Raw genomic sequence first — 16,399 nt, 5'->3', positions numbered from 1 at the left:
CATGAACCCTCCCTGGCCATCCCGCGTGGATGTTTGTGAAACGTCCCTTGTGATCCACCAGTGCTTGCAGCACCATTGAAAAGTACCCCTTCCGGTTTACGTACTGGGTGCCCTGGTGCTGCGGTGCCAAGATAGGGATATGGGTTCCATCTATCGCCCCCCCACAGTTAGGGAATCCCATTGCAGCAAAGCCATCCACTATGGCCTGCACGTTTCCCAGAGTCACAACCTTTCGTAGCAGCAGCTTAGTGATTGCTTTGGCTACTTGCATCACAGCAGCCCCCACAGTAGATTTTCCAACTCCAAATTGATTCCCGACTGACCGGTAGCTGTCTGGCGTTGCAAGCTTCCACAGGGCTATCGCCACTCGCTTCTCTACTGTGAGGGCTGCTCTCATCTTGGTATTATGGCGTTTCAGGGCAGGGGCAAGCAAGTCACAAAGTTCCATGAAAGTGCCCTTACGCATGCGAAAGTTTCGCAGCCACTGGGAATCGTCCCACACCTGCAACACAATGCGGTCCCACCAGTCAGTGCTTGTTTCCCGGGCCCAAAATCGGCGTTCAATGGATAGAATCTGCCCCATTACCATCAGGATCTCCAAAGCGCCGGGGCCCGCGGTTTGAGATAATTCTGTGTCCACGTCCTCATCACTGTCATCGCCGCGCTGCCGTATCCGCCTCTTACTCGCCTCGGTTCGAAGGTCCTGGTTCAGCATATACTGCACGAGAGTGCGCGAGGTGTTTAAAACATCCACGATTGCGGTATGGAGCTGAGCAGGGTCCATGCTTGCTGTGCTATGGCGTCTGCACGGTTCACCAAGCAAAAAAGGCGCGAAACGGTTGTCTGCCGCTGTCAGGGAGGGAGGGAGGGGTGAGGCTGTACCCAGAACCACCCGCGAAAATGATTTTTGCCCCATCAGGCACTGGGATCTCAACCCGGAAATGCCAAGGGGCGGGGGAGGCTGCGGGAACTATGGGATAGCTACGGGATAGCTACCCACAGTGCAACGCTCCAGAAATCGACGCTAGCCTCGGACCATGGACGCACACCACCGATTTAATGTGTTTAGTGTGGCCGCGCACACTCGATTTTATAAAATCTGTTTTACAAAACCGGTTTATGCAAATTCGGAATAGTCCCGTAGTGTAGACGTACCCTGAGTCTTAACTCTTAATTGCAAACAGCCTGCATCTTCTCTGTCAAGCAAACACTCTCTCCCTGCCTACCTCATTCACAGGGGTTATCTCATTTGATTGATCACAGCAAACAGGAGCTGTGTTGGTTTTTTAGATAAGCAGCTCCGGTAGCAAAGAGCCGGAGCTCCGAGTTCACAACAAAACAAAGAGAGGCAGCATAACAAAACAAAGAGAGTAATTTAGTTAAAAGCATTCTGGGATATCTGCTAATACCCTGGAGGCCAATAACAGCGCTGGTGTGTGTCCACACTTGATTAGCAGCACTGGATCACCAGCACTGCAATGCTTATTCCCCATGCAGACCCAGGTGTACGGACAGCGCTGCAGCCAGGGAGTTGCAGCGCTGGATGTGCCCTGCAGGTGTGGACACTTACTAATTGCAGCGCTGGAAAGCCTCCACTAGCGCTGCAAATCTCAAGTGTAGCCATACCCTGTGACTTTTAATTTGGTAGTGAGCCTTTGTAACATAAAACAGACTGGGCAGTGAGCGGGCTCTTATTTTTTTTTACTTTCTGGGCTCTCTGAGAATTAGATTAAGGATTCAATCCAGTTAACTTTGACACATGAGTAACCTTAGTTACATGATTAGTTCCACTCACGTCAGTGCACAAAGTTACCCACATGTTTAAGGATTTGCAGAATCAGGCTCTATATGTGTTCAGTGATCTTAGCAAAATGAAGTGAGTTGTGCATATGCAAATCTAGGATAACTTCAACTGCATGCCTGGATAGCATGACATTAACATGCGGGGAGGGTTGTATTAGGATGGAGATGAGGTATCTTTCCTCTACACAAGATTTTTCTTCAAGGTTAGGATGTGGATAGATGCAAGATGACTTGCACTGGGTGAATCTTACAAGTTTCTAGTAAGCCGTATGGAAATTACTCTGATGTAGAAATTGTGCTGAAAATTCCATGGAAAAGACTTTGCCAGCAGCTAGCCGGTACTTTGTGTGTCAAGAAATACAGTACATGTTTCAGGAATAGCCTCTCAGAATGCAGAGAAGCAGGTAAATTATTTGTAGAGAACATTATTCAGTAAGATTATTTCTTCTTCAAAAGTGCTTGAGTTGAAGGTAAACTGTGCATCTAGAATCTTTTGAACTGCACTTGCAGTCCTATCTCTGTGGATACCTGAAATACACTCCCTAGATGCACACACAATCTGATGGCTCCAGGTGTCTCCTACAGAGATAGCTAACCAAACTCTGACAAACTAAACCCCTGTATTCTTCCTGTATTTCTTTCCTCTTCATTACTTAAGGGATGTGTGGATACACACATGCTCACACAGATATTAGACAATCTCTCCTTTCAAGTGAGAGAACAGAAAAGACGCTAGGTAAATCCTCCCCTAAGGGGAAGTCTGTCCTGAACTAACCTGAAATAGAAAACATGTACATAGCACCTAGGTGCCCTAGTCATGGACCAAAGTCATTGAATGTTCATGGACCTGGAATCTCTCTCCCTAAGCTCCTGTCCTGAAAAACTAACTCCTGGAGGCCATTCTAGGTTAGTGGTTCTCACCCCTCCTTGTATCACTGACCCCTACCTAAGACAGCACTCACCCTTGCTTAAACTCTACAATACTCATGGTGGGAAGATGGGACAGGTTTTTCTTGTGCAGCAAGCATGTTGTAATGGAGTGTTTGAGGCTAGACAAAGCATTATGTAAAGATCACAAGTGACACCATATCTGGTGTTGATTACAGATTGGGCCTTTACAACCCATTGGCAAAATCAACACTAGCCAAGGGTTGGGTGAGCCTCTCTGCAGTTTTCTGCAAAGAACTAATGCTTCACAAAAGAGCTAATGAGCCAAGTTTCCTGCACACATCAGAGAAAAGTTGGGAGAGTTCCTCCAGTAGGGGAACATTGCCATGTGGTATGAGAGCTGACAAATATCTGCAGACTGGAGGAAGCTCTCTGTGCATTTATAGAACTCATTCATCGAGGAGTGGCTGCAGGGTTTTTAGGCCCCCAGTGACTCTATACAAACCCAAATAGCTAAATTAACATATGGAGGCAAGAGATTCTGGGCTCCTCCCTAGGAGTCTCTGCATTAGGAAAGGTTTACCCTGCTGTGCTCATCTGCACTCCTGCCATCTACAAACCACAGGACAGAACTAGATGTTTTTTTCAAACATATGCTGGTGCACAGCAGGGCAGCCCTTTTAAAAATTAGATTTGTTCCACTAAAATTACCATCTTTACTCTATGTCCCATCTAAGCCTGTGATTCATTGCTCCCTATAACTGCTTCTGCTCCCATCCATGGAGGGTGATCCACCATTACCCGATACACCATTAGGGAGCTCCCTACTTGTGCTGCTACGAATGCAACTATTTTGGTAGGTGAACAAATCCCTTCAGAAAGCAGCCCAGGCCTGCAGCTCTCTCCTGCTGAGCTGAACTCTGCTGTAACCACAGTATTTTGCCTTGTTCAGAATTCTGGGCTGCCTCTCACAATTCAGGCAAAAGGTGCAGCTGCAAAGGCACCTTTGAATTTTTGGTAGAGGTTTGTGTGTGGTGGCAGGATTGTTTAAATGGTTAAAAACAGCATTTGTATTTCTGATATAAAACAGGGAACAGACAGCAGCTCAGATTAGACCCCTCCTGTCAGGGTGGGTGCCAGCTCATTACCTACCTGGGGCTTGCAGATTGCCAGCATGTACTTACACAGGAAGCTTTGAGGAAGATAAAGGGGCAAATAGCCCAAGGTGGGTTCATACCTTTCTTTGAGCTATGACACAGTTGCACTGCCTGTTAGGTTTGTTTACCAGCAGGGAAGTATTTGTCTACCTCCCCTTTCACACTGTTTATTCTTACTGTGCCTGTTGCCGCCCTTGGTACTTTAATGTATTTGCTTTTCCTTGTGTAAAGAAATTCCACCTTAAGGCCTTCAGTGCTTAACATTTCTTCTGCTTCCCAGTTGAGTGCGAGCCACGGAGCAATTTCAGTGCCTGAAATCCAGAGTTAAGTGCCTTTCTCTCCGACATGGCACCACTGCGTGGCATGCACTTAGTGCAGGCACCTAAACTCACTTGCTGCCTAACTTTTCACTGTAAAAGTTTCACAGGCACCAAATTTTAGATCCCAGAGCATGCGACTACCTTCCTCTCTAGGCATCCAGATGCCTCTCTCTCACCCCCGACTCACTGAGATTCATGAACCAGGGGCAGGCCACTAGGTGTTCAGCTGCCTACATTGTGTGTGGGACCCAAACCAACACCTCTGAGCATGCTGACCATATCAGGTAACATCCAGAGGTGCCCACCTTGTAACTTTTAGCCTAGCGGTTAGAGCAACTGCCTGGGGATGTGGGAGATCCACATTCAATTCCTTCTTTCTGCTAGGAGAAAAAGGATTCAAACTGGGCTCTCTGACTTCTCAGGAAAGTGCACTAATCACTGAGCTATGAGATATTTGAATGGGGGGTGGGGTGGATCCTATCCTTTAGTGGAGGCTGTTTTAGTGTGGATAAATAATGAAAGCACAGCCACATGACTGTTCCATTGAAATACTTTTAGTGGAAATTGAGGGCACACAAAACCTTGTAGGATCGGGCCTTTATGCTGCAGAGCTAGGCTTAGCTGAGCCACAAATCTAGGCCACCTAGCTATTTTATAGCTCTGCTAAATAACAAGTAATGATCAAAAACTTCTCCTCCCATCCCCAAGCAGCAATACGGACCCGCCTCCCATTTCAAACATTAGTTTGATCTCATGACCAATCTTTACTCATTTATGAGAAACTGTCCTACCGCTGTCTTTTGCTGTGTAGCAGCCATTGAGCATAAGGGATGCAAAGAAGAGACAATAAAGCCTGAAAATATTTTTTCCCCTGCTATCATACATGGTTTAACAGGAGTTAATTTCCACTCCATTTACTAGCTGATAGAAGTGTTGTGAAGCGATTTAAAGAAACTTCAGGTCCATTCCAACTTTCCATGACACATGGCTCACCAGCTCCTCATGGTGACAAAACACAGTAAGAATCTGCTTGTGAATCATGTTGTCAACTGTAAAGAAGAAACTACCCAATAAACAGAAATGATGTTGCTTTTGGACCACTTAGCAAAGGGTGGCAACAGCAACTTCTCCCCTCTCCATGCTGTAATCTCATTACTTTGATGAAAAGAGCTAGATAAGAGTAATTACTGGATAATATGATGTAGGAACACCCTCCCTCCCCTGGCCCCCCAACCCAATCATTTTGAAAATGTAACCCATCAAACAACAAACCCAATTCTACAAAACAGAAAACACTTGCTTTTTTAATTGGTATCTTTCTTTATTCTTGGTACTGGATTCTCCAAGTGATGTATTTGACTGGGAGGAGGGAGTCGGAGGTGCATTGATTTCTTTCCCCCTCTTATCATATACTGTAATGATCAAAGACGGAAAAGCATTCTCTCTGTGGGGGAGACCTAATGCTGATATCACACCACAGACAGAAGTATTTCTGTGTATTAACTGAACAGCTAATCTGGAATGGATATTAGAAGTAGTGTCTGCACAACAGTGCTGCAGGGCAGATGTGTGTCTGTGTGTTAGTTAGTTACTTCTTGGTAGCAGCAGGAGCAACACATAGGGAATGGGGAGAAAAACAAGCAAATTATAGTACCTTAGAGTGACCAACCCACTGTCCTGCTTCTGACCCACTCTGGCAGGCTGTCCAAGCAGTACAGAATGTTGTTGTTCAGCTAGGCAATATACTTAGCATAAAGTGACTCAACACTATTTTGTCAGACAATTCCAGGGATTTCAGACACAGGTCAGTGGAACTGACTTTTCCCATGTATTCAAGAAGATAAAGAGAAAGCAGAGAGCCAGAGGCAAACCCTCCAGTCTGTCGGCATTGGAAAGTCTAACAAGGATCATAATGTAATGATCTTTAACTCCCCCTCCTCCCAATCCCACAATCACTTCTGTTTATTTGACTGGGCATTTTGGAAGAATTCATTGGGCCGGATGCTCATTTGGTATGAATCAGGGTTGTGCTGTTGAAATCAATGGAGCTATGCTGTTTTACATAGGCTAAGGATCTGACCCAATGCCTCCAATGAGGTTGTTGGTTACATATTCATACTACTTCATTTTACACTGACATCTCACTCTTCCATCAACATCCCCTTCTTCTGACAATGGGCCCTACTTTCTTGGATTCCAGATGTAATCCAGTGCTGTAGCAAAAGCTTTTCTATTTTGAATTAGCCATTTATACCTCTGAAAAATAATCAGACATTACACCCCCCCCCGGTACTGCTTTTTATTATGTATGAGATGGTCAAAGGCTTTTTTCTTTCTCATTTTTTTCCCCCATTAGAAATATCAGGAATGTAAAGTCTGTTTTTTTGGGATTTTGCAAGAGAAGTTGTTGGCAGTCTCATATGTATTCTGAGTTGTCTTAAAACTTGACTGGAGGGGTAGAGGTGTGGAATCGAAGGCTCCCCCCCACACTTTTTGTAGGGTATTTGTACTAAGTATGTGTTGTTGAAAATAACCTTTATTCACTGTTTAAAATGCTTTCCACCTGAATCAGGTTTCACTTTCTTAGTACTTGTTTTGTCACTCTTCTACTAGTTTTCCAGTGGTTCAATCATTCAGGATACAAAAAATGTGTATTTCCAATTAAAAAAAAAAAAAGAAAAAGAAAAATTCAGGCCTTTGTTAGACATCCTTAAAGCAGCAAAAGAGCAAAAATCACTTTTCTTCTTCTTACCTTTTGAGGCACCTTTAAATGATCCTCACCTTTACTTTTGATTTTGCACTCTCAGATCACAAGATATAGATATCCCAAAACCAAATTTTAGCAGTCTAGCTACACAACTCTGCCCAAAATTCTATAACTTGGAACCATAATCAAAGGCAGGGACAAATTAGAGAGGGCCTAATTTTAAAAGGACACATGTATGTATGATGGATATCACTGAACCAGATTAGATTTAGACTAGCAATGTGCATAGAAAATTAAAAATCACATTGCTTACTGTGGGGGTGAGAGGAATCTTCAAGCACTTTTCTGGCTATCTCAGACTAGATTGGTGAAGTAATAAAACTGCCTTTAAGAAGGTTCTGCTGAATGCAAAAAGTGATGTTACCAGTACTTAAGTCTGAAGGCTAGTGGGTTGTAGAGCAGACTAAGGCTTTTCAGTTGGGGTAGTGCAGGGTGTAGCCATGCTGGAGGGGTTACATTCTTTCTGCGGAAATTCTGTACACAGATATCTCCCTCAGGCACTGGGGGTGGAGACTAGAGGACTGGAAAGGTAGCTGTTGGAAGGAGGGACAATTACATGTAAGTCATTTGCATGCAAGTTTGGCAATGAGAGATTTCCATTCTGCCCTCTTCCGTGTGATATAAGAAGGAGTGAGGAGCTGCAGTACTGGCTCCTGCTGTCCCCTAAAGTATCCCTGACACAGAGCCTCTGTGTTACAGATCACATACATTCCGCAGTCATAGCTGTTCTGCTGGGCAGGGGCCTTCTCCTCTACAAAGGCCACTTTGCCGCCTCTTTTTCCCAGAAATGCCTCCAGCTTCCCTGCCACCAGCTTGGCGTGGGCAGAATTGCTCTTACTGTGGGAGTCATAATGGGCAAAGCAGTTTTTGTCCCGGAAGTAAACCAAGAGGCTCCAATGGGTGCCCCCAGCAGCCTGGTTGGAGTTATCATTGATGGCCAGGAACACAACCTCCTTGTGTGGGAGGCCCAGCGGCTTCAGGAACATGGCTACTTCCTCCTGGCTGGTGGCACACTTGATGAACTGAGCCACTTCAGGGCTGACAAAGCATACTTGTTCGGAAAAGTCTTGGAACTGGTCACTAGCAAAGTACTCAAAAGCAAACCCAATGATGTGGTCATTAAGCCAGCTGGGGGGATCCAGCAAGGAAACATCCGACTGCCTCAGCAAACTGTCCACATAACTCAGAACAACAGGGTCCATTCTGCACAGGCAGGGGCCACAGCAGTCCAAGAAAGGTCAAAAGCTAAGATAAACCAAAGGGGATAAGATAAGTTACTATCCAAATAGGCTGCACCTTTTATACTGTGAAGGAGCAACTATATCTGACATTGAGTCATGTGAAAACTAAGGGATTTTCCCCACCTGTGTCTAAGGAATGAGGGTTAAATAATCTATCACATTTCAAGAAATGTAAAAAGGGAGAGAAGGGTGGTTTGCAAGTACATTCCCCCTACCCAGTGATGTGTGGTGGAGGCTGCGTGGGGCCTCCTGGATCCCCAGGCTAATGCTAGAAACTGCATTGCTGTGTTCCCAATAATACATTGGCAAGGAAGGATGGTTCAGTGGTCAGAATGCTAGTCTGGGCTGTGGGTTCAATTCCTGCTTTGCCACAAGCACCCTGTGTAATCTTGGGCAAATCACTTGGTCTCTCTCTGCCTGACCTGTAAAATGGGTATAAACAGTAATTCTCTACCTCCCAGGGCTGTTGTGAGAATAAACACATTCAAGATGATGAGGTGATCGGACACTATGGTGATGGGGCCAGCTAGGTACCTAAGATAGACAGATGGATGCATGGCTCGTGATATGAGAACAACTACTTGGTCCATGCAAAACTGCTTGTCTTCCAGCTTGATGGAAAGGCAGCTGCCTGTAATGGGAGCAATACACTAAAGAAAAACAAGATTACTAACATGATAAAACTCCCCCACATTCAAGCCTCCTTAGGACCCAATTTAGCAACTTTGTTACTTCTTGGACTGTCTAAATCTATATTAAGTATGTGTTAATTCAAGATGTGCATTAACCCCAACTGAAATCCTTGCTTGACACACTTGTGCTCAAAGAGAAAGGATTTAGTAGTTCTACTGTTTACTGGTCTCCTGACTAATCATAAGGAAGAGGGGTTGTAAAAAATAATTAAGGATGGTTGCTCTAAAGAGTGGCCTACCTCAACAGTTAACTCATGTTGAGATTCTTTTCTGGACAGTTCTAGGTATCTATTTGCCCCGCCACTAATTGATCCTTGCTTTAGCAGGCAAATAAAAACAACTGAATAACCCAACACTGCCCAAAATACCTGACCTAAAGAGAGATTCAGGTACCAAATTAAGATTTTATTTTAAAAAAGGGGTTTATAGAAATTTCTGGAATTCAACAGCTGTTTGGGGATTTAAATTTTCCTCTGTAAAATGTTGGAAACCTAAACACAAAAGCATTGTGTACATGTATGTATTCTCACCATGGGGTGAATCACAACTCAGCAGGTAGTTATGACCACGCCTCCCTTCCCTTACTGCAAAATAGGAAGGAGATTTTGGGTTAGTCCTGGTATAGAAAAAGACTGAGAACCTCTGGGTTAGAGCATAAGAACTGGGGTGTGAAACTGACTAACAAAGGTAAAATTGACTAATCTAATGTCCAAGTGAAATGCACATTAATGAGACAGCATAAATAATAAAAATGAAATCAGACTTTTAAAATCAGAGATTTTTAAAACTCTGTATTTTTAAAAATATATTTTTAAAAAAGTATCAAACACAAGGAAGGTAAAGAGCTATTTAATAGTAAATAATAAGCACGGTCTGCACTTTCAAGCCCAGATTAGGATTTGCCCAGTAGAAGATTCCCTCTCCTGAGGGAAATTGTTTAGTAGTGTGGGGCTGACAGTGACTTCTATGCCTCCCCATTGCCCAAGTATCTCCATGCCTGGTGATCCTCTACTGCTAAAACATGCTGGAATCCACAGGCTGCTCTACTTTTAATGCCGGGTACTGGGCTGACCTCAACAGTTGGCCCCAGAATCAGGGAATTGTAAAGGTGGCTTTAAATACCCCACCCCCCACACACCAACACACACACTTCTGAGCCATGCCATGTGCAGCACAGAAGCAAGCCAGGATCTGGCCCTATACTTCCAAAGTGCTGTGCAAAAATTAACATGTGTCACTTTAGTATGATTCATTGTAACCAAGGCAACACCTATCCATTATGATAGAAAACAGCTCCAGCATGGTTTGTTTACACATTAGGAAGGAGTGGATTTGGGCTCTTCCTCATGGCAACAAAAAAAACCTTTCCTAGGCTAGATATATGTAAATGAAGATAAGCCTAAAATTAACCTATCAAATCTTGGCAGGGACCCTTTAACATGTGACTTTGCCAAAGAAAGCCTGTTAAATAGAATAACAATGACATGCATGTTAAATGTGTAATATACTGGAAGGAAGATCCAAGGTAACCTGCATGAAACAGGTTGGATGTGTAATACACAGGAAGGAAGGCCCAAGGTGAAATATCTTAACTTTTAAAAGCCCATTATTATTTCTACTGAGTCAGACACAATGGTATCTGGGACCATTTCACATGTTAGTTTGGACTCAGATCCATTATTTCCAAATGTAAGGAGCAAGTACAATGGAACAAACTGGAGTTTAGGACAGTAGAGAAAACATGGAGAATGCATTAAGTCTCCAAGACTACCAAACTCTAACTTAACTGAAATTCTGGATAAACGGGTATATACCTCGCAATACAGTCTAAAAGTGGGCAGTCTTTGGCCAGTCTGCTAATGAGAAACTTCTCAGATGTGTGCTTCATCTTTTCCCAGAGACATGCAGATCAAAACAGCAAACTTGCCAATCAAGCCTTGCAAGGATTAATGGTTGCATGATGAAGCTTGCATTCTGACCTTTGTTCTTTTTCCTCCCTGTAGCAATGAAACTTGGCTTTCCATTTTTTTTTTTAAAGTAAATAATTTGGTGGCTTCCCACAAGCACTCTCTCTTCCCGATTATAATGAACAACACTTAATTGTTACAAGCTACTACTTTTAATTTTATTGCCATCTGGTATTTGTGAAACTGCTTGTAAGATCTGCATGATGACTCACCAGATGTATTGCAGAGCTTAAAGGAGAACACTTCTGACAGACTCACATTCATTCCAGAGCCATTCAGCATAAGTGATACATACTGCACCACAAATAGTAGAGCCAGTTTGGAAAGTGCAGCTTTTTCTCTGTGAAACAACCTTCCAATTAGAACTAAAGATGAACTTTGTGTGAAGTTTGGATTTGGATCCAAAATTTTTTTTTTTTTTTTTTTTTTTTTTTTAAAACAGATTAGGGGTGTTTCAAGTCCAAGTCACAAAATTCCAATCAGAACTTCCCACATGTCTTACGGGGAGTCTTTTTCAGCTCTCAGTTACAGATCTGACCTACTCTTTGTAGAGAATCTCTAGCACACCTCATACAAATCCCTAATAATTTAGAAGAAATACCAATTGGCTACAAGGAGGACTACAGCAGTAATCAAGATTATAAACAAGAGTAATGCTCTTTGTTTTTTTGTCAAGTAGCTGGCTGAACTTGTGAAAGCAACATATACTTCTCTGCCTCCCTGCTGGGTAAAGCAACTGGGTATTGCTTTTCTAAGAAATGCACATGGGCAAGCCTTCTTTCTGAGTGGAAGTTGTAGATCCAGAGTATTTAGGGACAGAGGAAAGTAATTTAAATAGAAATTTGACTTTTATATTAATATTTGGGTTTATTCTATCAAGTTCCACTTCTGAAGTTGTCCAGATGGTTCAGTAATTTAAAAGGTTACTGTGGTACCTTGCATTAAGATGACTGAATTACCACATTAATATGCTATGTTCTTTTTTTCTGTCACATCTCAGTTATTGCAATCTTAAGTGCTACTAATAACAAGGAAAAAAATTAAGACAGAAGTGTGATTCTTAATTTAATGGTGTCCCTTTGAACCCAAAATGTAGGGTGGTGGTGGTGATGTTTTACTAAAATTTTGCAAAACCTGAATTATTTTCATAAAACATAAATGAAGGCTTTTTAAAGTTGTGAACACAAACTGTGCCACGCTGTGCTAGTGCATGAGAACCAGGAAGTGAAACTGACTAGAAACTGACACAGAAAAAGTGAAAGTCTATTTTTATCATCTAACCAGAGCAAAAAAGAATAAACTGTGAATAGTGAATCAGATATGGATAGAATATTTTAAAATATGTTGTTTATTGTGCCCCTTTAGCAAATCTACAAAATATGGAGAAAGCCCAAAAAGCCAGCGGAGGAAGATATTATCCAAATATTAGATATAGAAACACTGAGGAACAGAGACGTTAAATGATTTGCCCAAGGTCGTATAGGAAGTCTTTGGCAGAGATGGGAATATAATCTCACCTCTCAGACCCATGATTTAACCACACTACCATCCTTATAACCAATGTAGTTTTTGATAGCATATCAGTGCTTTTTCATAGATTCCAGGCCCAGAAGAGCCCACTGAGGGTTATCTACACTTCAATACAAAACTTATGGCACTGAGTCTCAGAGCTGAGGTCAACTGATTGGAGCTTATAGGGCTCAGGCTGTGGGGCTAAAATAGCAGTGTAGAGACTGGGGTCTGGACTGGAGCCTGGGCTCTAATACCCACTGCCCTCATGGGATTTAAGAGGCCAGGCTCCAGCCCATGTCTGAATATCTACATTGCCATTTTTAACCCTGCTGCCTAAGTCCCACAAGGGCCAGCTACAGCCGTGCCTCGGGTCTTTTTATTGCAGGTTAGATGTACCCTGTGATCATCTAGTCTGACCTCCTATATGGCACAGGCCAGAAGACTTCTCCAAAATAATTCCTAGATCAGATTTTTTAGAAAAACATCCAATCTTGATTTAAAATAGAGATTCCACCACATTGTTCAAATGGTTAATTTCTCTGTTAAAAATTTGCCTTATTTCCCATCTTAATTTGTCTAGCTTCATCTTTCAGCTATTGGATTGTGTTATACCTTTCTCTGCTAGACTGAGGAGCTAATTATTAACATTTGTTCACCATAAGTACTTATAGTCTATAATCAAGTCACCCCTCAACCTTCTCTTTAAGCTAGATAAACTCAAGGAGCTCAACCTATCACTATAAGGCGTGTGATTAGAGGATTAGAAAACATTCTCGTGGCTCTTCTCTGAACTCTCTCCAATCTGTCAACATCCTTCTTGAACTGTAGGAACCAGAACCGGATACAGTATTCCATCAGCAGTCAAACCAGTGCTTTACAGAGGTAAAGTAACCTCTCTACTCCTACTAAACATTTCCTTGTTTATGCATCCAAGGATTGCATTCTCTCTTTTGGACACAACATCACACTGGGATCTCATTTTCAACTGATTATCCTCCATGACCCCCAAATCCTTTTCAGAGTCACTGCTTCCCTGGATAGAGTCCCCCAGCCTGTAAGTATGGCCTACATTCTTTGTTCCTCGATGTATACCTTTACATTTAGCCACATTAAAATGCATATTGTTTGCCTGTGTCCGGCTTAGCAGGCAATCCAGATCTCTGTGTGTCAGTGACCTGTCTTCATTAATTATCAGTCCCCCAGTTTCTGTGTTATCTGCAAACTTTCAGTGATTGTTTTCTTCCAGGTCATTAATATTAAATAGCATAGGGCCAAGAACCAATCCCTGCAGGATTTCACTAAAGGAACACATCCATTCAATGATGATTCCTCATTTACAATTACAATATGATAAAATGGATTTAAAAATAGCTAACTGATGTAACGGTAATGTGTCATGTTCATTTGATATCTCTTTCTGATTTTTTAAAATCAAAATGCCATGCAGTACCAAGTCAAAGTCTCATTTTCAATGGTATTGAAATCTGATGGGATATTGATTTCTACTTTGTCATTGACTGTCCTGGACTACTAGCATGACTACCACCAAATTGTTGTTTGCAGGACATTGTTAATTTAATCTACGTCTTCATATATGTCTGAGCTGCCTAATATGTTCTATTACTTAATTCCAGCACAATAAAACATCCTTCCAAAGTTATGAAAATTTACCAGCCCAAGCACGAGGTTTACTCATCCACCCCTTACAATAAGTATGATTATTATTTACAAAAAACTAATGCTATTTGAATAACTTATCAATTAAAGGTTATGCACTGTAGGGTAAGTCGAATGTCGGAGGGCTTCAGTTAGGTTCTAGATGGTAGAAGTTGAGGAAAATTTTCACAGTTCTGACATGCCTACATACAGAAAAGACTGCATCCACAGACAATGCCTAAGCCTTCCAGTTTGTTACCAAAGCGCAGAGACCAGCCCGCTCCAACTGCAAGATGGAATAGCATTTTTGGTATTTACATATCAATAAAGCAAGCCTTAGAATTCTACTTTGCTTCAAAATCCTATATGGCAATAAAAAGCCTTTGAACTTAAATAAAATTTACACAGGCCAGGACTGCAGCCATGGGCTTATATTTTACTCAAGGGTGGGGGCAGGGAAAAAGATGTGAGATCATCAGAGTAAAGCAATCTGATCTGGTGGAGATGAAGCTTGGTGAACAGAAGGGGAAAAATCACCTCAGATAAAATCAGAATCTGGAACTTAAGTAGAAAAATCAGAAAGCAAAGGAGATCACTATTCACTTATTTTTCAAGCACCATTTATTCAACAGAATATTGAAAAGGCCTAAAGAAAGAACACGCTTAAATCGAAGTGTGCATCTTCCTCCTGAAAAAGAATACCATTCTGTATGGTGGAATTCAGTCATAAGAATTGCTTTGGGCACTATGTTGTTTGATCTTTTAAAAATAGTATCCACTGTAACTGACATGATAACATAGATATCAGGTGACATGGCTGATCCCAGTGTTTTTAGTTGGTATAATCTGAGCATTTACAAATGTAGTTATATAATATTAGACAATAAGAGGCTGTCATAGGATTGCTGTACCTCTGGGTGAGTATGCTGCTATGCCCCAGTTCCCCTTCTTTTGAAGAATCAAATGGCACACAATTCGTGTTTTAAATAGGTCTCCCCTTCTGAGGTCTGAAGGCCATTCAGCTCTTCACCCTTGTGTGTGGGCTCCCCAAATCCTTTCTGGCCCTCTTTCCAGGACTTCATAGTTAAACTTGTATCACAGCTTTGTTATGCCTCCCTAACAAGGCTTCACAATAATCTTGCTTCTGCCCCAACTCCCTCTATATCAGGAGCTCTATTGATCCAGCCCTCCTCCTGTGAGGTGGCAGAATCCTGTTCACTTCTAGTCAGGCAGAGGAGGTGGCAGATTCCTGTTCACTTCTCCTAGTCAGGCAGAGGAGGTGCTACTACATGCACCCCAGGTGAGTGCTCTAAGTTTAACCACTGTTCTAAAGATGATAAAACTGCTGCTCCTCCTCTCCCACCCAGCTGTTTTGTGGAGTTAAGTATTGGGCTGCCTAAACGGCATGTGCTGCCTGATCACTAGGGCAAGGCAGGTGTGGTCACAAGCTGCCTATATCCCCCTGGTTGGTGGATCACCAGCAGATAGATGCCAAACCCTAAGAAAGTGGAGCTCATCACACTCCCCATGAGCTAACGTGGGCAGCTCCCCCTTTGAACCGAAAGAACCCAAAGCTGTAGACTGCGGGCGGGACATGCTGCAAGGCCCACGGGGAAGGCTCAGGCAGGGCATACAGGTACGGTGACCAGATAGCAACTGTGAAAAATGGGACAGGGGGTGGGGGGTAATAGGCGCCTATATAAGAAAAAGTCCTCCCAAAACGAGACTGTCCCTTTAAAAACGAGACATCTGGTCACCCTGCGTACAGGGGTGTGGCAGGGCTGGCTAGTTTATGGGGTAACAGAGACGGGGGTGCTTCTCGCATGAAACACGCGCGCTTTGTCCAAGGCAGGCAGCTCTCCCCGCGGGGTGCAGCAGGCACCGGCCCCTCCTGCCCGCGCGGCCCGAACAAGCGCTTCCCCACCAGGCAGCCCGGGGAACTCCCCCTCGGCTCAGACGCTGCGGTGACGAGCGCAGGGTGCAGACCTGAGGGGGTAACGGGGGCTCCAGCGGGGCGGGCTTTGCCCACTGAAGACAATTTGTGGGTCTCGAACCGCCCGGGAGGAGCCAGAGCGGCCCCGACCCACGCCAGGGAGGGGCCCTTCCCACACCGCCGCGCCTCACCTGCCACCTCATAGCCCGGGCACCAGCTAACCGCAGTAGTCCCGAGCCAGCAGGCCCCTGTCGGTTCGGTTGCTAATGACAGCCGTAAAGGTAGAAAAAACACGGTCGTAAACCGGCATCGCGCTGTACAACGCCCGTGGCGTGGACAAGGGAGGGGGGGGTGTCAAACTGGCCCCGCCCCTAAAGGGGGCTAATTAGCATAGGGCTCAAAAGGAGGCAGCGAAAGCGACGCAGAAAGCTACTGCGCAGGCGCAGAAAGAGAGCGCGGACGC

The 16,399-nt window shown here is 43.6% G+C and overlaps 1 protein-coding gene across 1 annotated transcript; it reads right to left on the bottom strand.

Moving 5' to 3' along the window:
* Positions 1 to 5,484: 5,484 nt before the first annotated feature.
* On the bottom strand, positions 5,485 to 16,263 carry SENP8 (SUMO peptidase family member, NEDD8 specific). The gene is made up of 2 exons (XM_044979725.1): positions 16,128 to 16,263; positions 5,485 to 8,180 (listed from the first exon to the last, which is right to left on the bottom strand). Exon 2 carries the CDS (start codon positions 8,135 to 8,137, stop codon positions 7,499 to 7,501), a length of 639 nt encoding a protein of 212 aa, XP_044835660.1. The 5' UTR covers positions 8,138 to 8,180; positions 16,128 to 16,263; the 3' UTR covers positions 5,485 to 7,498.
* Between the last annotated feature and the right edge of the window lie 136 nt (positions 16,264 to 16,399).

This window comes from Mauremys mutica, chromosome 11 (genome assembly GCF_020497125.1).
Source record: "Mauremys mutica isolate MM-2020 ecotype Southern chromosome 11, ASM2049712v1, whole genome shotgun sequence".
Taxonomy (NCBI): domain Eukaryota; kingdom Metazoa; phylum Chordata; order Testudines; family Geoemydidae; genus Mauremys; species Mauremys mutica.
This window is presented reverse-complemented; position numbering and strand designations above follow the sequence as displayed.

Coding starts and splice junctions, on each gene's coding strand:
- SENP8 (XM_044979725.1), bottom strand. CDS start 8,137: ATGGACCCTGTTGTTCTGAGTTATGTGGACAGTTTGCTGAGGCAGTCG.